Source organism: Balaenoptera ricei, chromosome 1 (genome assembly GCF_028023285.1).
Source record: "Balaenoptera ricei isolate mBalRic1 chromosome 1, mBalRic1.hap2, whole genome shotgun sequence".
Classification (NCBI taxonomy): domain Eukaryota; kingdom Metazoa; phylum Chordata; class Mammalia; order Artiodactyla; family Balaenopteridae; genus Balaenoptera; species Balaenoptera ricei.
Genome location: NC_082639.1, coordinates 18,584,468 through 18,607,431, shown reverse-complemented (window position 1 = coordinate 18,607,431; position 22,964 = coordinate 18,584,468). Strand labels below are relative to the sequence as shown.

The window sequence follows — 22,964 nt, the reverse complement described above, 5'->3', positions numbered from 1 at the left end:
TTTCCTCCCACCTCTCCCCTTATAGTGCTTCTTCCCATCGTCCTTCTGCCCCGTCATTTCTGCCAGGGCTGTTACAATGCCCTTCCATCTGGTATTCCTGCCTCCTGACTTGTTCTAACATACTACAGCTCAAAAAGTCCCCCATAGCTGCCAACGGCAAAATGGACCACTCCCAGTTCTCTGCACACACCATGCCTTCCACACCCCCTCGATTTCACCCCACAGTGAATTCTAAAGTTTGCAATCATCGGTCACACCACCATCCTCCTTGCACCTTTCTCCCTTTGAGAGCCAGTGGTGGTAGGGACCGCCCACCAGGAAGGGAAGACGCTCGGTAGCCAAGCAGCCAGGGTTGCCCCACCCCTTTTTCCTTCCGAGCCAATCATTAGCTAGGGTGGGCGGGGCCACGCGCCCCGCACTTGCGCGTTCAGTGGCGGCGGTGGGGCTCCAAGACGGCTGTGCCAAATCCCGAGATGAAGTCGCGGGTGGTGGGCGCCGAGCTATTGCTGCTGCTGCTACTGCTGCAGCTGCAGCTGCATCTGCTGCTGGTGCTCGGCGCGGTGCGGGCTCCGCGCTGCACCCACCCTGCGCGCTGCACCGACCCTCCGCGCCGCTACACCGCGGACTGGCCGAGTCTGGACTCCCGGCCGCTGCCGGCCTGGTTCGACGAGGCCAAATTCGGAGTGTTTGTGCACTGGGGCGTGTTTTCGGTGCCGGCCTGGGGCAGTGAGTGGTTCTGGTGGCACTGGAAGGGCGAAAAGCTGCCACAGTACGAGAGTTTCATGAATGAGAACTACCCGCCCAATTTCACCTATGGCGACTTCGGGCCAAGATTCACTGCGCGCTTCTTCCACCCGGACAGCTGGGCCAACCTGTTCGAGGCCGCCGGGGCCAAGTGAGTGCCGCCGCGGGGGGCGGGCAGGGCCCCCCTTCCCCGGCTAGGGCCGACCCGAGCGCCAGGAGGGGGCTTAGGCAGGTGAAAACCGAGCTGGGGGGAGGCTAGGCGACTTGCCGGGTCACACAGGTGTCCGTCTGACTTAAGATACCGGGGGTACTCTGTTTTGCCTCCTGAAGGATGCAGTATTGAATATGGCACGCCTGATCCTAAAAAGGTGCGTCTGGTTGAGGATTAGAAGGAAATAAAGGTTTCCGGTTGGTGGTTGACTGCAAAGCCCTCAGTGCCTGCACCTGAATATTGAGAGGACTGAGCTAAGTGATACCTCATGTCCCTTCCGGGTCAACAAGGCAATCAGGATTCCAGGATTTTAAGCCGGTGGTATGGAGTCTGATCCTAGTTCAGCTGCGAACTTGAACAAGGCATTTTACCTCCCTACCGCCTCCTTCCATGGTTGTAGACAGGGATTGTGTTCTTCCTTTCAGCTTTAATATGTCCCGGAGGGAAGGGAGTTCTGGTGTGCAGTGTATTTGGGCAACAATACAGATTCTCTTTCAGCTGCTCTTCTCAATGCCTTGCACGTAGAGAGTGCTCAAGAAATGTCAGAATTGTTTTGAGAACTGTTGCAACTTGCTTGTGGATGGTTCAGAGAACTGAAAGTGCAGAGCACTGGGGCTGGGAAGAGAGAGGCAAGGACTCACAAGGCTGTTGAAGGCTGGGGCTAGTCCTGAAGGAATCATCCTTGAAGACAGGATGTTGCAGGTATTAAGTCAAGGAATGGTGACCCTGAGGCTGCTGGGCGGGAGGTGGGTTGGAGGAGAGTAAAAATGAAGGCAGGTAGGTTTCCCGGCTCCTGGCTTAGGGCAGTCTTCCACCCTTACTTTGTCTCCTCACCCATCTTCCAGGTTTTAGTTTCTCTTGGACTTTAAGTTCTCTTGTACTAAGTAGAAATTACAACTGATATTTAGTGTTTGCAATTAAGTGTGTGGGAATATTAAGCCTTGAATAAACAAAGGAGGAGTTCACTGTCTTCCAGAAGCCTTAGAAATCCATAATTTTCAAAGGAAGAAGTTAAAATCTGGGAGACATACTTTGTCCAGGACAAGATGCCCTTGCTATGGACAAGATGACTGGCCCAGACAGAAGAAGGGAACTAATGTCCTAGACTCCAAATCCCATGACTCTAAGGTGAAGGTTTTTTCCACCACACCAGGGGTCTGCAACCATGGCCAGAGGGATTGGTCCTCTGCCTATTTTGGTAAGTTTCTTGAGATGAGAAGGATTTTTACATTTTAAGAGGTTGCTTTAAAGAAGTAGAAGAAGAATATGCCACAGAGAGGACTTTGATCCACAGAGCCTGAAATACTGTCTAGACATTAAAGTCTTGAGCTTTCCACATCGGCCAGTGATTAAATTGTCACATGTGAGCACCAGCTATTTTTCTGCCATAAAAGTAAATGAAATGGTGAGTGATTTGGTTGTTATTTCAACACTTGCCTTTTCTCCCCTTTTCTTTTGGCCTTTTGTCACCTCTGTGAATGAGAGCCAATTCATATGGGCTTGGTAAAACAGCTTACTTTTTTATCATCCGCTATTTCCAGTAGAGATTTCTTTCTCCTTTAGGGCAAAGGGTTTTTTAAAAGAAACTAATCATCGATACACAGAAGGGTTGAAGAACTGGAAAGCCAAGGTGTACATATTTTCCCTTACCTATTCCTTCCTTCTTTCCAAGTCTCCTGCTTGTTTGGGAACTAAGGACTGTGGCTTCCCTGAGTTTGCTTTCATTCCTGGAGCAATACCCAAGGGGTGTTGTGACTGAAGCAACTCCCTGGGTGTCACTAATATAGTCACTCATACAAGTACAGTTGACCCTTGAACAACATGGGTTTAAACTGCATGGATCCACTTATATGCAGATTTTTTCCAATAAATATACTGGAAAAATTTTTGGAGATTTGCGACAATTTGAAAAACTCACAGAAATATCGAAAATTAAGAAAAAGTTAGGTATGTCACGAATGCATAAAATATATAGACACTAGTCTATTTTATCATTTACTACCATAAAATATATACAAATCTATTGTAAAAAGTTAAAATTTATCAAAAGTTACACACACACTTTCAGACCGTACATGGTGCCACTCACAGAAATGTAAAGAAACGTAAAGATGCAGTATTAAAATCATATTGACATTTTACGCCACAACTACTGAGCCCGTGTGCTAGAACTACTGAAGCCCGCGCACCTGGAGCCCGTGCTCTACAAGAGAAGCCACCGTGATGAGAAGCCTGTGCGCCACAATGAAGAGTAGCCCCTGCTCGCCGCAACTATAGAAAAGCCCACGCGCAGCAACAAAGACCCAATGCAGCCAAAAAAAAAAAAAAAAAAAAGGTGCGGGGTGAAGGGTTTCAAGATTTGGATCTTGGAGAAATTCAGGAACTAATTAACATCACACCTGAGGAATTAACAGAGGACAGCTTGATGGAGATGAGTGCTTCTGAACAAGTGCAGAGGAAGGAGATGTAGAAGAAGCAGTGCCAGAAGACAGATTGACGTTAGACAATCTGGCAGAAGGATTCTGATTACTCAAGACAGCTTTTGACTTCTTTTACCACATGGACCCTTCTATGATATGAGCACTGAAACTAAAGCAAACAGTGAGGACTTCCCTGGTGGTCCCGTGGTTAAGACTCCGCACTTCCAGTGCAGGGAGCACAGGTTTGATCCCTGGTCTGAGAACTAAGATCCCACATGTCAAGCAGTGCAGCCAAAAAATAAAAACAGACAAACAAACAAAGCAAATAGTGGAAGAAGGATTGGTATCATGTAGAAGCATTTTTAGAGAAATGTAAAAGCAGAAAAGGCAGACAGAAATTGCGATGTATTTCCATAATGTTACACTGAATGCCTGCCTCTCCTGCCTCCCTGTCCACCTCTTCTGCCTCTGCCACCCCGAGACAGCAAGACCCACCCCTCCTCTTCCTCTTCTTCTTCCACCTACTCACCATGAAGACCTTTATGATGATCCACTTCCACTTAATGAACAGTGAGTAATCATTATGCCATACAGTTAATAAACGTATCTGCTGCGTATGTGTGTAAGTGTCTTCATGTGAAAACCTAAGAACTGGACGGCAAGAACTGTATGAAACGTTTTTGTGTCATCATCATCGTCAACATTGCCTGAGTATTCAGCACGTAGAACATCATATGCAAGATTGGTATGGAAGTGAATAGCCAATCCTTACATAAGCATAAGGTAAGTGACACAATAAAAAATTACTAATGTATCCATTTTCTTACTGTTTTAAAACTTTGCTTTCAAAGAATTACATTGCCATACAGTATGCCCTCCCCTCTACCCCCTCATAATTGGATAAACTGTGTATCAGCCTATCATCACAGGCAAGTAGTTTTTTTTTTTAATGTAACAATGTTTCCAATACTGTGTTATGAATAGGATTATAATACCATATGCCATAAAAATTTTATAATGATTCATTTATTAGTGTATCGGCTAGGCTACCATGAAGCAATCATATTGATTACACTAGGCTACTGTAAAGCAATCATATTGCTGCTTCTTTATGGTCAACGCACGAATCGTTATACCTGCAAATAAATATGAATTTCTTTTTCACATTAGCTTTTCACTTTTTTTTTTTTTTTTTTTAACTAGGATCAGTGAGAAGATTTTGAAATTTTATCTGGTAGACCTCGGGCCGTTTGCTGGTACTACAGCCATCTTTTTTTTTTTTTTTTTAAGTATTTTTAAAATTTATTTATTTATTTATTTATTTATTTATTTATGGCTGTGTTGGGTCTTCGCTTCTGTGCGAGGGCTTTCTCTAGTTGTGGCGAGCGGGGGCCACTCCTCATCGCGGTGCGCGGGCCTCTCACTATCACGGCCTCTCCTGTTGCGGAACACAAGCTCCAGACGCGCAGTCTCAGCAGTTGTGGCTCACGGGCCCAGTCGCTCCGCGGCATGTGGGATCCTCCCAGACCAGGGCTCGAACCCGTGTCCCCTGCATCGGCAGGCAGACTCTCAACCATTGCGCCACCAGGGAAGCCCCAGCTTTTCACTTTTTTTTAAAAATGGAACTGTCATTTTCAGGTTATCTTTTCTTTTCTTTTTTTAATTTTTATTTATTTATTTATTTATTTATTTATTTATTTGTTTATGGCTGTGTTGGGTCTTCGTTTCTGTGTGAGGGCTTTCTCTATTTGCGGCAACTGGGGGCCACTCTTCATCGCGGTGCGCAGGCCTCTCAGTATTGCGGCCTCTCTTGTTGCGGAGCACAGGCTCCAGACGCGCAGGCTCAGTAGTTGTGGCTCATGGGCTTAGTTGCTCCACGGCATGTGGGATCTTCCCAGACCAGGGCTCGAACCCGTGTCGCCTGCATTGGCAGGCAGATTCTCAATGACTGCGCCACCAGGGAATCCTCCTTTTCACTTTTTATATCTAGTTTTAGTAATAATTATAACATCTGCAGTGTTTTCTATCATGTAAGACAATATTGATGTAGGTACTGACAGGTGGTTCATCTTGTAAACAGTCAATGTAAACTTATGGTATCAATAAATACAATACAGTACTATAAATGTATTTTCTCTTATGATTTTCTTAAAAACATTTTCTTTTCTCTAGCTTACATTATTGTATTAATACAGTACATAATACATATAACGTACAAAATGGGTGGGGTTTTTTGTTTGTTTGTTTGTTTTTGTCCACGCTGCATGGCATGCAGGATCTTAGTTCCCCGACCAGGGATCGAACCTGTGCCCCCTGCATTGGAAGCGTAGAGTCTTAACCACCGGACTGCCAGGGAAGTCCCCCAAAATGGGCATTAATCAATCATTTATGTTATTGGTAAGGCTTCCAGTCAAGAGTAGGCTATTAGTAGTTAAGTTTTCGGGGAGTCAAGAGTTATACATGGATTTTCTTCTGCACAGGGGGTTGACACTCCTCACCCCCACGTTGTTCAAGGGTCAACCATACGTTTCCTGTAGTCAAGTTCTCCCAACCATTTTAAAAGCCTCAGGCATACCAGGTAAGTTTGTGCCGGTGGCCCACTGCCCACTTCCTTTGTTCATATGGTTTCAATGTCCACAGGTATGTAGTCCTGACAACAAAGCATCACGAAGGCTTCACAAACTGGCCAAGTCCTGTGTCTTGGAACTGGAACTCTAAGGATCTGGGGCCCCATCGTGATTTGGTTGGTGAGTTGGGAACAGCCATCCGAAATAGGTGTGTGTTCACAGATGATTGCTCCATCATCACTTTTGATCTAGCCATCCAATGTGCCGTGCCTTCTCTACTCTTGTGTGTTTTCTAAGTTTGCGTTTAACCAGTACCTTGAAGGGCTTCTGGCCTTGAATTAGCAGTGTTTGATGCTTGGCAGTTTTCATATGACCAAAGGTGACACCATCAGAGAAGTTCATAGCCCTGTCTGCTTAGGTGAAGGATACCCAGCGTAGACCCCAATGCTTCATTTGTATTCTGCAAAGGATTTTTTCTGGAAAGCCTACCACCCCAGGCCTTTTCCAGTATCTGATGGAGGCCAGGGTTGGGCCTCTCATCTTTGTGTCCTCCTTAGCTGTCAACACAGAGCTTTGCAGGCATTCAGGGAAGGTTTAGATGAATAGTAGATCAAGAGAGAACTGAAAAGGGCAGTTAAAGCAGCAAAAAGTGAGATAAGGAGCCACCCTGTTGATTCTAATTAATATTTTCTAATATTTGCCACTTAATAAAAAGTAACTTCCCAAGATCAAAATGCTGGGAAGTGGCAGAGGTGGGATTTGAACCCAGGTATTCTGGTTTTGGATCCTATATTTCTGGGTATGTTTGCCTCTAAGGAGGAAAAGTGGTGTTTGTGTCATGCCCAGTCTCAGCTGTATTGTGATTTGGCAAACTTGATGTCCTATTTAAGGGGTAGACCAGCTGCCTGTTTGTATAAGTAAAGTTTGACTGGAACACAGTTGTGCCCATTCATTTATGCATTGTCTCTGGCTGCTTTCAGGCTGCAATTGCAGAGCTGGGATAGAGATCGCAAGGCCTGCAAAGCCTCAAATATTATCTGGTCCATTGAGAAAGCATTTGCTGACTTATGTCACGGGTTAAATATTCAGTTTCCCAATGCTGTGCTCTGCTAATAGTCCTGCTGTAAGACTCTGAGATGTTGATTAGATCTGGACTCTAAGATCCTTGATTTTTACCTTCTTTATATTTATTTAGTCCCTGAATCACGTGATGAAATACTTAACATCAATTGTTTCTGTCTTATCTGTGCCATTGCAATGTTACATTTACTTCTTACTTGTATTATAGCGTTTCCAAAACACTCACTATTCTTAACTCAAAACAAGCTTTATTGTGTATGAAAATAGGTCACTTTAACCATAGTTCATTTGGGGAACGTTAAGAACTATTTTTTTTTTTTTAGAATTTTATTTTTTTATACGGCAGGTTCTCATTAGTTATCCATTTTATACATATTAGTGTATATATGTCAATCCCAATCTCCCAATTCATCACACCACCCCCCCGCCACTTTCCCCCCTTGGTGTCCATACGTTTGTTCTCTACATCTGTGTCTCTATTTCTGCCCTGCAAACCAGTTCATCTGTACCATTTTTCTAGGTTCCACATATATGCGTTAATATATGATATCTGTTTTCTCTTTCTGACATACTTCACTCTGTATGACGGTCTCTAGATCCATCCACGTCTCTACAAATGACCCAATTTCGTTCCTTTTTATGGCTGAGTAATATTCCATTGTATATATGTACCACATCTTCTTTATCCATTCGTCTGTCGATGGGCATTTAGGTTGCTTCCATGACCTGAGTATTGTAAATAGTGCTGCAATGAACATTGGGGTGCATGTGTCTTTTTGAATTATGGTTTTCTCTGGGTATATGCCCAGTAGTGGGATTGCTGGGTCATATGGTAATTCTGTTTTTAGTTTGTTAAGGAACCTCCATACTGTTCTCCATAGTGGCTGTATCAATTTACATTCCCACCAAGAGTGCAAGAGGGTTCCCTTTTCTCCACACCCTCTCCAGCATTTGTTGTTTGTAGACTTTCTGATGATGCCCCTTCTAACTGGTGTGAGGTGATACCTCATTGTAGTTTTGATTTGCATTTCTCTAATAATTAGTGATGTTGAGCAGCTTTTCATGTGCTTCTTGGCCATTTGTATCTCTTCCTTGGAGAAATGTCTATGTAGGTCTTCTGCCCATTTTGGATTGGGTTGTTTGTTTTTTTAATATTGAGCTGAGTGAGCTGTTTATATATTTTGGAGATTAATCCTTTGTCTGTTGATTCGTTTGCAAATATTTTCTCCCATTCTGAGGGTTGTCTTTTCGTCTTGTTTGTAGTTTGCTTTGCAAAAGCTTTTAAGTTTCATTAGGTCCCATTTGTTTATTTTTGTTTTTATTTCCATAACTCTAGGAGGTGGATCAAAAAAGATCTTGCTGTGATTTATGTCAAAGAGTGTTCTTCCTATGTTTTCCTCTAAGAGTTTTATAGTGTCCAGTCTTACATTTAGGTCTCTAATCCATTTTGAGTTTATTTTTGTGTATGGTGTTAGGGAGTATTCTAATTTCATTCTTTGACATGTAGCTGTCCAGTTTTCCCAGCACCACTTATTGAAGAGACTGTCTTTTCTCCATTGTATATCCTTGCCTCCTTTGTCATAGATTAGTTGACCATAGGTGCGTGGGTTTATCTCTGGGCTTTCTCTCCTGTTCCATTGATCTATATTTCTGTTATTGTGCCAGTACCATACTGTCTTGATTACTGTAGCTTTGTAGTATAGTCTGAAGTCGGGGAGTCTGATTCCTCCAGCTCCGTTTTTTTCCCTCAAGACTGCTTTGGCTATTCGGGGTCTTTTGTGTCTCCATACAAATTTTAAGATTTTTTGTTCTAGTTCTGTAAAAAATGCCATTGGTAATTTGATAGGGATTGCATTGAATCTGTAGATTGATTTGGGTAGTATAGTCATTTTCACAATATTGATTCTTCCAATCCAAGAACATGGTATATCTCTCCATCTGTTGGTATCATCTTTAATTTTTTTCAACAGTGTCTTATAGTTTTCTGCATACAGGTCTTTTGTCTCCCTAGGTAGGTTTATTCCTAGGTATTTTATTCTTTTTGTTGCAATGGTAAATGGGAGTGTTTCCATAATTTCTCTTTCAGATTTTTTATCATTAGTGTATAGGAATGCAAGAGATTTCTGTGCATTAATTTTGTATCCTGCAACTTTACCAAGTTCATTGATTAGCTCTAGTAGTTTTCTGGTGGCATCTTTAGGATTCTCTATGTATAGTATCATGTCATCTGCAAACAGTGACAGTTTTACTTCTTCTTTTCCAATTTGTATTCCTTTTACTTCTTTTTCTTCTCTGATTGCTGTGGCTAGGACTTCCAAAACTATGTTGAATAAGAGTGGCGAGAGTGGACATCCTTGTCTTGTTCCTGATCTTAGAGGAAATGCTTTCAGTTTTTCACCATTGAGAATGATGTTTGCTGTGGGTTTGTCATATATGGCCTTTATTATGTTGAGGTAGGTTCCCTCTGTGCCCACATTCTTGAGAGTTTTTATCAGAAATGGGTGTTGAATTTTGTCAAAAGCTTTTTCTGCATCTATTGAGATGATCATATGGTTTTTATTCTTCAGTTTGTTAATATGGTGTATCACCTTGATTGATTTGTATATATTGAAGAATGCTTGCATCCTTGGGATAAATCCCACTTGATCATGGTGTATGATCCTTTTAATGTGTTGTTGGATTCTGTTTGCTAGTATTTTGTTGAGGATTTTTGCATCTATATTCATCAGTGATATTGGTCTGTAATTTTCTTTTTTTGTCGTATCTTTGTCTGGTTTTGGTATCAGGGTGATGGTGGCCTCATAGAATGAGTTTGGGAGTGTTCCCTCCTCTGCAATTTTTTGGAACAGGTTGAGAAGGATGGGTGTTAGCTCTTCTCTGAATGTTTGATAGAATTCACCTGTGAAGCCATCTGGTCCTGGACTTCTGTTGGAAGATTTTTTTTTAATTAATTAATTTATTTATTTATGGCTGTGTTGGGTCTTCATTTCTGTGCGAGGGCTTTCTCTAGTTGTGGCAAGCGGGGGCCACTCTTCATTGCGGTGCGCGGGCCTCTCACTATTGTGGCCTCTCTTGTTGCGGAGCACAGGCTCCAGACGCGCAGGCTCCGTAATTGTGGCTCACAGGCCCAGCTGCTCTGTGGCATGTGGGATGTTCCCAGACCAGGGCTCAAACCTGTGTCCCCTGCATTAGCAGGCAGATTCTCAACCACTGCACCACCAGGGAAACCCTGTTGGAAGATATTTAATCACAGTTTCAATTTCATTACTTGTGATTGGTCTGTTCATATTTTCTATTTCTTCCTGGTTCAGTCTTGGAAGGTTATACCTTTCTAAGAATTTGTCCATTTCTTCCAGGTTGTCCATTTTATTGGCATAGAGTTGCTTGTAGTAGTCTCTTAGGATGCTTTGTATTTCTGTGGTGTCTGTTGTAACTTCTCCTTTTTCATTTCTGATTTTATTGATTTGAGTCCTCTCCCTCTTTTTCTTGATGAGCCTGGCTAATGGTTTATCAATTTTGTTTATCTTCTCAAAGAACCAGCTTTTAGTTTTATTGATCTTTGCTATTATTTTCTTTGTTTCTGTTTCGTGTATTTCTGCTCTGATCTTTATGATTTCTTTCCTTCTACTAACTCTGGTTTTTGTTTGTTCTTCTTTCTCTAGTTCCTTTAGGTGTAAGTGTAGATTGTTTATTTGAGATTTTTCTTGTTTCTTGAGGTAGGCTTGTATTGCTATAAACTTCCCTCTTAGAACTGCTTTTGCTGTATCCCATAGGTTTTGGATCATTATGTTTTCATTGTCATTTGTCTCTATGTATTTTTTGATTTCCTCTTTGATTTCTTCAGTGATCTCTTGGTTATTTAGTAATGTATTGTTTAGCCTCCAGGTGTTTGTGTTTTTTACGTGTTTTTCCCTGTAATTTTTTCTAATCTCATAGCGTTCTGGTCAGAAAAGATGCTTGATATGATTTCAATTTTCTTAAATTTACTGAGGCTTGATTTGTGACCCAAGATGTGATCTATCCTGGAGAATGTTCCATGCGCACTTGAGAAGAAAGTGTAATATGCTGTTTTTGGATGGAATGTCCTATAAATATCAATTAAATCTGTCTGGTCTATTGTGTCATTTAAAGCTTGTGTTTCCTTATTAATTTTCTGTTTGGATGATCTGTCCATTGATGTAAGTGAGGTGTTAAAGTCCCCCACTATTATTGTGTTACTGTCGATTTCCTCTTTTATAGCTGTTAGCAGTTGCCTTATGTATTGAGGTGTTGGGTGCATATATAGTTATAATTGTTATATCTTCTTCTTGGATTGATCCCTTGATCATTATGTAGTGTCCTTCCTTGTCTCTTGTAACATTCTTTATTTTAAAGTCTATTTTATCTGATACGAGTATTGCTACTCCAGCTTTCTTTTGATTTCCATTTGCATGGAATATCTTTTTCCATTCCCTCACTTTCAGTCTGTATGTGTCCCTAGGTCTGAAGTGGGTCTCTTGTAGACAGCATATATATGGGTCTTGTTTTTGTATCCATTCAGCAAGCCTGTGTCTTTTGGTTGGAGCATTTAATCCATTCACGTTTAAGGTAATTATCAATATGTATGTACCTATTACCATTTTCTTAATTGTTTTGGATGTGTTTTTGTAGGTCCTTTTCTTCTCTTGTGTTTCCCAGTTAGAGAAGTTCCTTTAGCATTTGTTGTAGAGCTGGTTTGGTGGTGCTGAATTCTCTCAGCTTTTGCTTGTCTGTAAAGCTTTTGATTTCTCCATTGAATCTGAATGAGATCCTTGCTGGGTAGAGTAATCTTGGTTGTAGGTTCTTCCCTTTCATCACTTTAAATATATCATGCCACTCCCTTCTGGCTTGTAGAGTTTCTGCTGAGAAATCAGCTGTTAACCTTATGGGAGTTCCCTTGTATGTTATTTGTCATTTTTCCCTTGTTGCTTTCAATAATTTTTCTTTGTCTTTAATTTTTGTCAGTTTGATTACTATGTGTCTCCACGTGTTTCTCCTTGGGTTTATCCTGCCTGGGACTCTTTGCATTCCTGTACTTGGGTGGCTATTTCCTTTCCCATGTTAGGGAAGTTTTCGACTATAATCTCTTGAAATATTTTCTCAGGTCCTTTCTCTCTCTCTTCTCCTTCTGGGACCCCTATAATGCGAATGTTGCTGCGTTTAATGTTGTCTCAGAGGTCTCTTAGGCTGTCTTCATTTCTTTTCATCCTCTCTTCTTTATTCTGTTCCGCAGCATTGAATTCCACCATACTGTCTTCCAGGTCACTTATCTGTTCTTCTGCCTCAGTTATTCTGCTATTGATTCCTTCTAGTGTATTTTTCATCTCAGTTATTGTATTGTTCATCTCTGTTTGTTTGTTCTTTAATTCTTGTAGGTGTTTATTCTTTAATTCTTCTAGGTCTTTGTTAAACATTTCTTGCATCTTCTCGATCTTTGCCTCCATTCTTTTTCTGAGGTCCTGAATCATCTTCACTGTCATTATTCTGAATTCTTTTTCTGGAAGGTTTCCTATCTCCACTTCATTTAGTTGTTTTTCTGGGGTTTTATCTTGTTCCTTCATCTGGTACCTAGCCCTCTGCCTTTTCATCTTGTCTGTCTTTCTGTGAATGTGGTTTTTGTTCCACAGGCTGCAGGATTGTAGTTCTTCTTGCTTCTGCTCACATTAAGAACTATTAATAAATCTTATATGAAACAATAAACCTATATTAATTAATTCAGCTACACAGAAAATGTTACTAATGATTATTTGAGTGGTAAGATTTTAGATATTTTATTCTTTATACTTGTCTCTATTTTCTAGTATCTCTTCCATATGTATTCTTACGATTGACAGAAAACATTTTTTAATGGGACTACATGTTATTGAGATAATTGACTTAAAAGACAAAAGATGGTTTACATGACATTTGGTGTTAAGGTATTTATGTATAAAAATAATTTGTTATGTGTATTATCAAAAACATAGTAAGCCCAATCATTTTGCTTAAGTGAATGATGATATAATTTAAGGAAATGGTTGTGGATCCTGCCCCTCTGCATGCCCTATGGATAAGTTTCACTGAGATGTAAAAATGCTGCAACTGATTTTTCTTAAAATAAATTATTTTTTCTTTGCTTAATGACAGTTGCTGTCCTGTTTTTCTGTTTAAGGAACATACGCTATGGACTCTATCACTCACTCTTAGAATGGTTCCATCCTCTCTACCTACGTGATAAGAAAAATGGCTTCAAAACACAGCATTTTGTCCGTGCAAAAACAATGCCAGAGCTATATGACCTTGTTAGCAGGTACAAAACAGAAATTTTTTTGGCCTTATGACCTTCAGCAATGACACCTGAGCTTCTTATAGGATACTGTTAAGTTGAGGGGAAGGGGAAAAGGGGTAGGACATCAAAATAGTAAAAGTAGTGGTTGTGTTAAGACAAAATATATTTTTTCTTCCTACTTTTCAGAACTTTCATAATATGGTCATATTGCCTCTATAAATTGAAACCAACAAAACTGAGGATGGTAGTAAGTCAAAACTTCAGTTCCCTCCTTACATGCTATTTTCTTTGTCAGGACCTTGAAGAAGGGCAACATGGTCTAACGGACACTGAAGAGGATTTGGCATCTGGCAGATTTGTATTTGAATCCTGGCTCTTGTTACTTACAGGCCTTAAACAGGTCACCGTTCTGAGCCTCAGATTCTTGCTCTGTGAAGTGGGGATAATAATGCCTTCTGTATAGGGCTCAGCATAGTATGTGAAAAGTATCTGTCACTATGCCTGGTACAGAATAATGGTGGTGTTATTACCATTATTCTTAAAATGATGACTTTCACTTTGGCATTTGTCCCTAGTCTTCACCACGTTTTATTCTGAGTTTACCCTTCTTGCTTCTGGGGCTCCTAGAGGATGGTGGACCTTTAAAGGTTAAGAGGCAGCCACCTCTGCCTGGACGCTCATTGTAGACCAGAAGACAAAAAAAACCTCCTTGCATCCAGATGACTTCTCTAAGGAAATAGTACAGTTGTAAGAGGTCAGCATAGGCTTTAAGTCAGAAGTCCAGTTCTTTTTTCTTACTGACTGTATAGCCTTGAACAAACTACTTCATCTTCCGAGAACTCAGTTTCTTTATCTGTTTATACATCACAGGGTTGTCGTGAGAATGAATGAGGTAATGAGTATAAAGTGCCTAGTACAGTTTCTCGTACACAGTGGAACACAGACCAACAGTGCTTCTCTCACCTCTCAGACAGGCAGTCATTTTCCTGGAATCAACCTGCTGTTCTAAGTAGTTACGGAGTACAGCACAAGATTAGGCATCAGGCAGATTTGCATGTGGGTTCCAGCTCCTGTTACTTACCAGCTTTGTCACCTAAAACAAAGTACCCTACGGAGCATTAGGTTCTTGCTTTCTAAAGTGAGAATAATAATGCTTACCTTATAGTTATAAATACACACACACACACTCACACCTCATAGGACTCAGAGTAATAATATGTGAAAGATGCAACTGTGGCTCAAGTGAATTCAATAGATTTTTATAGTCAAAGTTTTGGGTAGTTGTCCCCAAAAATGCATTTGGCAGAACAGTTCAAGCTCTTAATACATCTTAAAAGCAGAAACATTAATCCTATAGTTCTGGAGCACCACTCTTTTCATTGGAATTAGTTGCCGGAAGGAAACCAGATTGTATGCACACTGATTACAACTCTACTTTTTAAGTTAAGACATTAAAAAGAAAAAGATTAGGAAATACACCAAAGTGCTGTGTATTAAACAGTGGTTGTGTTAGCTAAGGGGTGTGTGTGTGTGTGCCTGTGTTGTCGTTTTTGTCTCTTTAGTTTTCCACCTTCTCTGCACTGCGGTAGTTTTTTGGTACTTTCCAAATAGGAGAAAATTAATTTTTAAATATTTGTTGCAAAGATAGATCCATAAGACTTTACTATGAATGGATTCAGATAATAAACATTGTTCTCATGGCTTGGCTCTCAGGTACAAACCTGACTTGATTTGGTCTGATGGAGAGTGGGAATGTCCTGATACTTATTGGAACTCGACAAATTTTCTTGCTTGGCTCTACAATGATAGCCCAGTTAAGGTACATGATTATATGACTTATCTCTTATTTTTCTGTTTTGATAAAAGAAAATGTGAGGAACCAAGATCCAGAGTAATAACAATAACGACAACAGCAACAATAATAAATAGTAATATCAACGTGGGTGTGGTAGGGATCAGGGAACTTAGTGGATGTTAAAGGTTTCTCCGTTAATTCTTTTTTGGCCCCTTACTTGGAGTATAATCTTTCTTCTTCTCCTTTAATTATTGATTTTTACAAGATAGTTTTAAATCTTCTTAAATTTAAGTAGGCTAGAAATAGTATGTAGAAGTCCCAGACCACCATAGAGAAAATAAACTATTAAGTAAACAGACATTATAAATGAGAAAACCACCCCAAAAATTAATATATAAAACATGTAAAATTAAATGATAAGAATAAAATGTGAATATCTATGACTTCACCTACTCTATGTTGATTATGTAGTTTAACTCTTAAGGGGAAATTTCATTTCCCTTATATTCCAAATTCTTTTTTTTTTAATTAACTTATTTTATTTTTTTGGCTGTGTTGGGTCTCCGTTGCTGCACACCAGCTTTCTCTAATTGAGACAAGCAGGGGCTACTCTTCGTTGCGGTGCACAGGCTTCTCATTGCAGTGGCTTCTCTTGTTGCAGAGCGCAGGCTCTAGGCGCATGGGCTTCAGTAGTTGTGGCACACGGGCTCAGTAGCTGTGGCTCACGGGCTCTAGAACGCAGGCTCTGTAGTTGTGGCGCACGGGCTTAGTTGCCGTGGATGGCATGTGGAATTTTCCCGGACCAGGGCTCGAACCTGCGTCCCCTGCGTTGGCAGGTGGATTCTTTTTTTTTTTTTTTTTAATTTATTTATTTATTTATTTATTTTTGGCTGTGTTGGGTCCTCGTTTCTGTGCGAGGGCTTTCTCCAGTTGCGGCGAGCGGGGGCCACCCTTCATTGCGGTGCGTGGGCCTCTCACCGTCGCGGCCTCTCTTGCAGCGGAACACAAGCTCCAGACGCACAGGCTCAGTAGTTGTGGCTCACGGGCCTAGTTGCTCCGCGGCATGTGGGATCTTCCCAGACCAGGGCCCGAACCCGTGTCCCGTGCATTGGCAGGCAGACTCTCAACCACTGCGCCACCAGGGGAGCCCTGGCAGGCGGATTCTTAACCACTGTGCCACCAGGGGAGTCCCTCCAAATTCCTGAGGGAACTTTGCCTACCTTGTCCTCTCCCCCATAATCAACACTATTACGCTGCACAATAGCTGCCCATTTAAAGTTTGTATTTCAGTACACTTACAAAGCAGCAGACATCTTAATCTTCACTATAGAAAATTTCAGAAATTTTACATAGTCTAGATTTGTTGTGGATTTTAAAGAAAAATCTAAGTATAAGACCAGTTTGAACTGAGCTTTCTTGGTAGATTCGTAAACCTCTAAGGATCTCATTGGGTAAATATTACTAAACTCAGAAAATGGGGAGAAAGAAAAAAGGAAAGATCCTATGTGACAAACTGAAGCAAATTCAGATTGGTTTTCTGGGACTTGCGAGATGTGTGGGGACCTCTAGTGGCGCAGTATTGTGGTTCTTCCCCGATGGTCCTCAGGCTCGGGTGGCTCCGTTGTGGATCCTTGGGTGGGACACCACAGACCCTATTCTACCCACTCTTGTTCTGAATGCTCTCTCACGCATTGGGAAAGAGGGTTGTTTTGGAGATATACTCATGTTAGGAAAGTACTTTTAGGAGAAATAGTCCCTTCTCCTTACTTATCCTCCATTCTCTCTAGTTCCCACGTGGCTCACTCCTGAGCTCTCCGCAGGTCTTCCCTGGGAGGTCACCTTCCTCGTCACCCTATCTAAAATTGCAACATGCCCCTGTCACACTGTATGTCTTTCTTTGCTTTATCTTTCTCTTACCACTAAGATATTGATATTGGCCTAACATATTTCAGATATCATTTACCTCATTACTATCTGTCTCCCTCACTAAAGTGTCAGCTTTGTGAGGGCAAGCGTTTGGGTCTGTTCACTGCTATGTCCCCAACCCCACAAACAGTACTTGGCCCAGTTAGGCGCATAGTAAGTATTGGTGCAATGTAAACTAAATCTGGCTCCTGGCCATTTATATTCTTTCCTGGAAGAAGCAAGAAACACTCCTGGATCGGTGTTCCCTGTTTATGTTCATCCCTAACTCTGCTGTGATGTCACAGTATAATTTTTCACATATCTGTCTCCTCAGCTAGTCTCTGCTGGATTTCTGAGGGTAAGAACTGTGTTTTATTTACCCTATATAACCCAGTATGAGCCTCATAGTAGTATTTTTTTAAAACACTTATTTATTTATTTATTTGGCTACGTCAGGTCTTAGTTGCGGTGCACGGGCTCAGTAGTTGTGGCACACGGGCTCTCTAGTTGTGGCGCGCGAGCTCTAGGGCACACGGGCTTAGTTGCCTCACAGCATGTGGGATCTTAGTTCCCCGACCAGGGATCGAACCTGCATCCCCTGCACTGGAAGGTGGCTTGTTAACCACTGGACGGCCAGGGAAGTCCCTTATAGTAGTAGTAAACATTTACATTAAGTTATTCCATGTAAGGATTTCTCAAAGTTCAGCAAAACCTTGAGGGAAGGAAAAGAATGTCTGATTTTTTCTTACCTAAGTAAAGAAAGTCAGGGTTGTATCGTGGAAAGCATCCTGAGCTGGGTTCAAATACCTGATTCACAGGCCCAGCTTTCTGAAACTCTGCCTGGGGATGTGACCTCGGGCAAGTCTCCTCCTCTCCATTTCTCCTCTGATAGAATAAGTGGTTTACTAGGTGATTTAAACAGGCCATTCCAGCTCTGACATTACACATTGCTAGGCCAGGGTTTCTCAGCCTCGGTACTATTGACATTCGGGGCTGGGTTTTTCTTTGTTGTGAGGGGACTATCCTGTATGTTGTAAGATGTTTAGAAGCATCCCTGGTCTCCACCCACTAGGTGGCAGTAGCACCATCCCCAGTTGTGACAACCAAAAGAACTGTCTCTAGATTTTGCTAAAAGTCTTGTCCAGGGCAAAATGGCCCACAGTTAAGAAACACTGCTCTCGGGCTTCCCTGGTGGCGCAGTGGTTAAGAATCCGCCTGCCAATGCAGGGGACACGGGTTCAAGCCTTGGTCCGGGAAGATCCCACATGCCGCGGAGCAACTAAGCCTGTGCGCCACAACCACTGAGCCTGTGCTCTAGAGCCCATGAGCCACAACTACTGAGCCCGCACGCCACAGCTACTGAATCCCGCGCGCCTAGAGCCTGCGCACCACAACGAAGAGTAGCCCCCGCTCTCCGCAACTAGAGAAAGCCCACGCACAGCAATGAAGATCCAACACAGCCAAAAATAAAATAAAATTAAAAAAAAAAGAAACACTGCTCTTGACTAAGTCTGCTTCTTGCTTGCAAGTAGGCACCTAATATATCAAACTGTGTTACATAAGGAAGCTAAGTGATTTTACCCCCGATGACCCCGGTACTCCTTCCTCCTTTAGGATGTTGTTGTAGTAAATGACCGATGGGGTCAGAACTGTTCCTGTCGCCATGGAGGATACTACAACTGTCAAGATAAATTCAAGCCAGAGACGTTGCCAGATCACAAATGGGAGATGTGCACCTCAATAGACAAGCTGTCCTGGGGCTATCGTCGCGACATGGCAATGGCTGACATCACAAGTGAATCTCGAATCATTTCGGTAAGAGCACCTGTGAGGTAGTGATTTGTTTTTTTTTTTTTTTTTTTTTTTTTTTTTTTTTAATTTATTTATTTATTTATTTATTTTTGGCTGTGTTGGGTCTTCGTTTCTGTGCGAGGGCTTTCTCTAGTCGCGGCGAGCGGGGGCCACTCTTCATCGCGGTGCGCGGGCCTCTCACTATCGCGGCCTCTCTTGTTGCGGAGCACAGGCTCCAGATGCGCAGGCTCAGTAGTTGTGGCTCACAGGCCCAGTTGCTCTGCGGTATGTGGGATCTTCCCAGACCAGGGCTCGAACCCGTGTCCCCTGCATTGGCAGGCAGATTCTCAACCACTGCGCCACCAGGGAAGCCCGAGGTAGTGATTTGTTAACTACCTTCTGACTAAGAGTGGTGGAAGCACTGTGGTTGGAAGTGCAGGCTGATAGATCCCTTTAGGGTTACTGAACACACTCATAAAACCTGTCCTAAGGAACTAGGTATAATTAAGAAGAGTTCTGTACAGAGACGTTTTTCCCAGGATTATTTTCAGTTTGACATTTGGGTTGTTTCAATTTCTTGCCACCATAAAGGAATAATTATGTAGATTTAGGGATTTTCCTTAACCATTAAAATGTTTCTGAATGTAATATGGATTAATGCTTAGAGGGTTGATGTAGTATCACAACTATATAGAAGTAACTGCATAAGAAAAACACCAAAAGGAAACATCAAAAGTTAATGGTGTGATGTCTTTGGGGTACTGTAACAAAACCTCCTTTTTAAAATATTCTGTATGTAGCCTTAATTTTTCTGGGCTGCCTTGAAGTGCTACCGTTTGAGGTCACACTAAACACACATGCATCCCACTCCAAAAATCTTAAAGAATATATCTCTTTACAGCATGTTTTCCTGAAGGGGCAACATACACATTTATATAGCCCACCACATACACAGTGTCCTGAAATTCATCAGATCTTTTCTACCTCCCCAGAGTCTCCACAGCACCTGCTCTGAATCTCTCCTCTCTGATCCCTGTCTTCTCTCTGGATAGCTCCATGGGATTCCTTCATGGCCAAGTGCTCTGTTTTCAGTTCCCCTGCTCACGCTCACACTCTGTGCTTCTGACACACGACCCTTCCCACTGCATATGGCACCACAGCAGGTGCCGGTTCACGGGGAAGTGCCTGTGATTACTCCCTGGAATTCGAGTTAATATATTTCTCCACCTTGTAGCAGGATTTTAAAATTTTCTCATATAAGCCTATCCTGCTTTTATAATGACAAAAATATATAGTATTTTCCAAAGGGTAAAGGATATTGACAAAACAGAGGGAGAATGTAGCCTAGATTCTTTTTCTTCCCTTCATCTGTGTGTTCTAAACATTTCTCCAGTCTTGGCATTCAGAGCTGGGATTTTCCTTGTTTCTGTTCTCTCCAGGAACTGATTCAGACAGTAAGTTTGGGAGGCAACTATCTTCTCAACATTGGACCAACTAAAGATGGACTGATTGTTCCCATCTTCCAAGAAAGGCTTCTTGCTGTTGGGAAGTGGCTGAGCATCAATGGGGAGGCTATCTATGCCTCCAAACCATGGAGGGTACAATCTGAAAAAAACACGACCTCTGTGTGGTGAGTCTAGTCTTCTGTTACGTGCAGGAACGGGATGTGGCCCATCCTGAGCCGGCATCTCCTTGGGTCCACGATGGTACAAGCCAGGCTGGGAGTCATCTTGAGGAAATGCAGAAGCGGTCCTTTTGCTATTCAATTTGTGCCCAGGTTTATGTTTTAGGCCCCAGGGTATCTTTGACTAGTAAGGGAGGCCGAAGGCTTGGTGAAAAAAGAAAGAGCTACAAAGTATCAGTCAATTTGCTTGACAATGTTACCCCACCTCCTAAAAATACTAACAGCTGATATTTGTACAACATCCACAATATGCAGGCTTCATTCTAAATTCTTTCCCCTCATTTAATCCCCTCAACAATCCCACCAAGTTGATACTATCATTATCAGGTTACAAGTGAGAAAGCAGACTCAGGGCAGTAATATCACTTGCCTAGAATTGCAGAGCTACTAAATGGAGAAGTCACGATTCATACTTGGATTGTGGATCTAGTTATTTGATCTTGCGCTTCAGTTTTTTTCAACTGCAAAATGGGGTGATGATATGTAACTTCCTAGAGTGTTTGTGAGGGTTAAATGAGATAACATATGTAAAGTATCAGCAGAGTGCCAGGCACAAACTAACTGCTCAGTGAAAGACCTCTGTAAGTGTTATACCAGAGAGCAGGGGTCTTTGGATCAGGGGAAACACGTTCATCCTTCTGTTTTGGATGAGTTTCTATTTAGTGATTTTCACCCTCTTCTCTAAGCATGGTGAAATCTCAGAACAACAAACTTGTCTTGGGAATTCCCTGGCGGTCCAGTGGTTAGGACTCTGCGCTTTCACTGCCATGGGCCAGGGTTCGATCCCTGGTCGGGGAGCTAAGATCCCACAAGCTGTGTTGGGTGGCCAAAAATTTAAAGACAAAAAAAATTTTTAAATTAAAAACAAAAACCCAAATTTGTCTTCGTTGTACACCTTGCCCTTGTTATATCCTTGACTGTTTTCATATGGATTTGGAGTCAAAGAATGATTTGAATAATGAGGCAAATGGCTTCAGCGTGAGATAACTAGTATAAGAGTTAAAAATTTTTTAAGAAAACTTAGAACCCCATCCAGAGAGAAAATGGAAGATATCACCAGAAAGAATCTTCCAGGGCTGCTTTCTTCCCACGGACCTTAATTGGTATCGAGTTATTAGTGCTTCCTCGTAGCAGTGACAGACTGAAGGTCTTGGAATTGGTAGATAATTGAAAGGGGAACATGTAAGGTCATGTGGCAGGGTAATAAGCCAGGTATCTTTGACAGTGATGTTTCTTTTTTCCCAGGTATACCTCAAAAGGATCATCTGTTTATGCCATTTTCCTGCACTGGCCAGAAGATGGAATCTTAAGCCTTAAATCCCCTATAACTACTTCGACTACAGAGGTAAAGAGCCTCAGTCAGTCTTGTCAGAGATGTAACTTTTTGTAAAGGAATTGGCAAGCCTTCTCTAATTCTTCCTTCCTTCCCCAGGTTTCTCCCATATTTATTCCCCTTTTGGACTGTCTTCCCTGCCATGGCCCAGCATAGTTGTTTCCCACCATGTTCAGGCCACAGTCTGTGCTCATCTGTGCATTAATGTTTTTTCCATTCCCTTTTGCTTTCTACAGGTAACAATGCTGGGAATCGAAAAGCATCTGAAGTGGTCCCCAAATCCAGGTGAAGGTCTCCTCGTGTACCTGCCCCAGTTACCACCCTCTGCTCTTCCGACTGAGTTTGCTTGGACTGTAAAGCTGACAGGAGTGGAGTGATCATTGGAGTTCAACAAGAAAGGGACACTGCCTGCACTTTGATTTTCCTCTTATAGTACCATCACTGTAATAAACTGCTCTTGTGTACTCACACATCTCTTTTCCAACGCATTTTAATAAAAGGAATGAATTACGTTACGCTGATGTCTCACAGGATCAAAGATCTGAGATCGATTGCTAGCATCTCTCTCTCTGATCAGCAGAAGGGATTGAACAGTTAAGCTCATCCTAACTTTGGGAATTATCTACGATGGAAACTTCACTCTATTCTGTGTTTCATAACCTGCTTGTTTACTCAAATGACTTCAGATCAAGAATAAGCCAAGTCATCCCGTTGCCTATGGGAGGAGCTGAAAAGGATTTGGCAAAATCCACCACATGCTATTTATTTAGCATCAAATGTGACCAATTACCCCCACCTACCCCCAGGAGCAGGAGATCCTGGAGGGGAAGGAAAATGCTTCCTAGTCCGCTAATAGTCAGCTTTTTAGAAGTTTCCAAAGCAAACTAAGAGCTCTGAAATTCAGTCTATATACAGTGATACTATGAAGAAAATGAATGTGATTCTGCCCTGCTTTCTTGAATACAATCAAATAAATAAATTTGTACATCAAATTATTTTCTACCAAAAAGCATGTTGTAGCTTTCTTCTTCCAGTTTCTATATGGATTGCTTATAGCCTTACGTTTATGTTTTATAAAAAAGTAGAAGGGGGGTAACCTGCCAAGTCTCTTTAATGCAGAGCAAAGAAAGTAATTCCTTTGGTTCTTC

General features: G+C 41.9%; 1 protein-coding gene across 1 annotated transcript; it reads left to right on the top strand.

Annotated features, from left to right (window-relative positions):
* Positions 1–424: 424 nt before the first annotated feature.
* Positions 425–22,825, top strand: FUCA1 (alpha-L-fucosidase 1). The gene is made up of 8 exons (XM_059915934.1): positions 425–895; positions 6,016–6,150; positions 13,192–13,329; positions 15,022–15,127; positions 18,623–18,823; positions 20,239–20,429; positions 21,729–21,828; positions 22,053–22,825. Exons 1-8 carry the CDS (start codon positions 474–476, stop codon positions 22,191–22,193), a joined length of 1,434 nt encoding a protein of 477 aa, XP_059771917.1. The 5' UTR covers positions 425–473; the 3' UTR covers positions 22,194–22,825.
* Positions 22,826–22,964: the final 139 nt, after the last annotated feature.

What these genes read in the sequence shown, in the direction of transcription:
- FUCA1 (XM_059915934.1), top strand. Translation starts at nt 474, where the DNA reads ATGAAGTCGCGGGTGGTGGGCGCCGAGCTATTGCTGCTGCTGCTACTG. An exon ending in TTCGAGGCCGCCGGGGCCAA is followed by an intron (nt 896 to 6,015) that starts GTGAGTGCCGCC and finishes CAATGTCCACAG; the next exon opens with GTATGTAGTCCTGACAACAA. An exon ending in AAAAACACGACCTCTGTGTG is followed by an intron (nt 20,430 to 21,728) that starts GTGAGTCTAGTC and finishes CTTTTTTCCCAG; the next exon opens with GTATACCTCAAAAGGATCAT.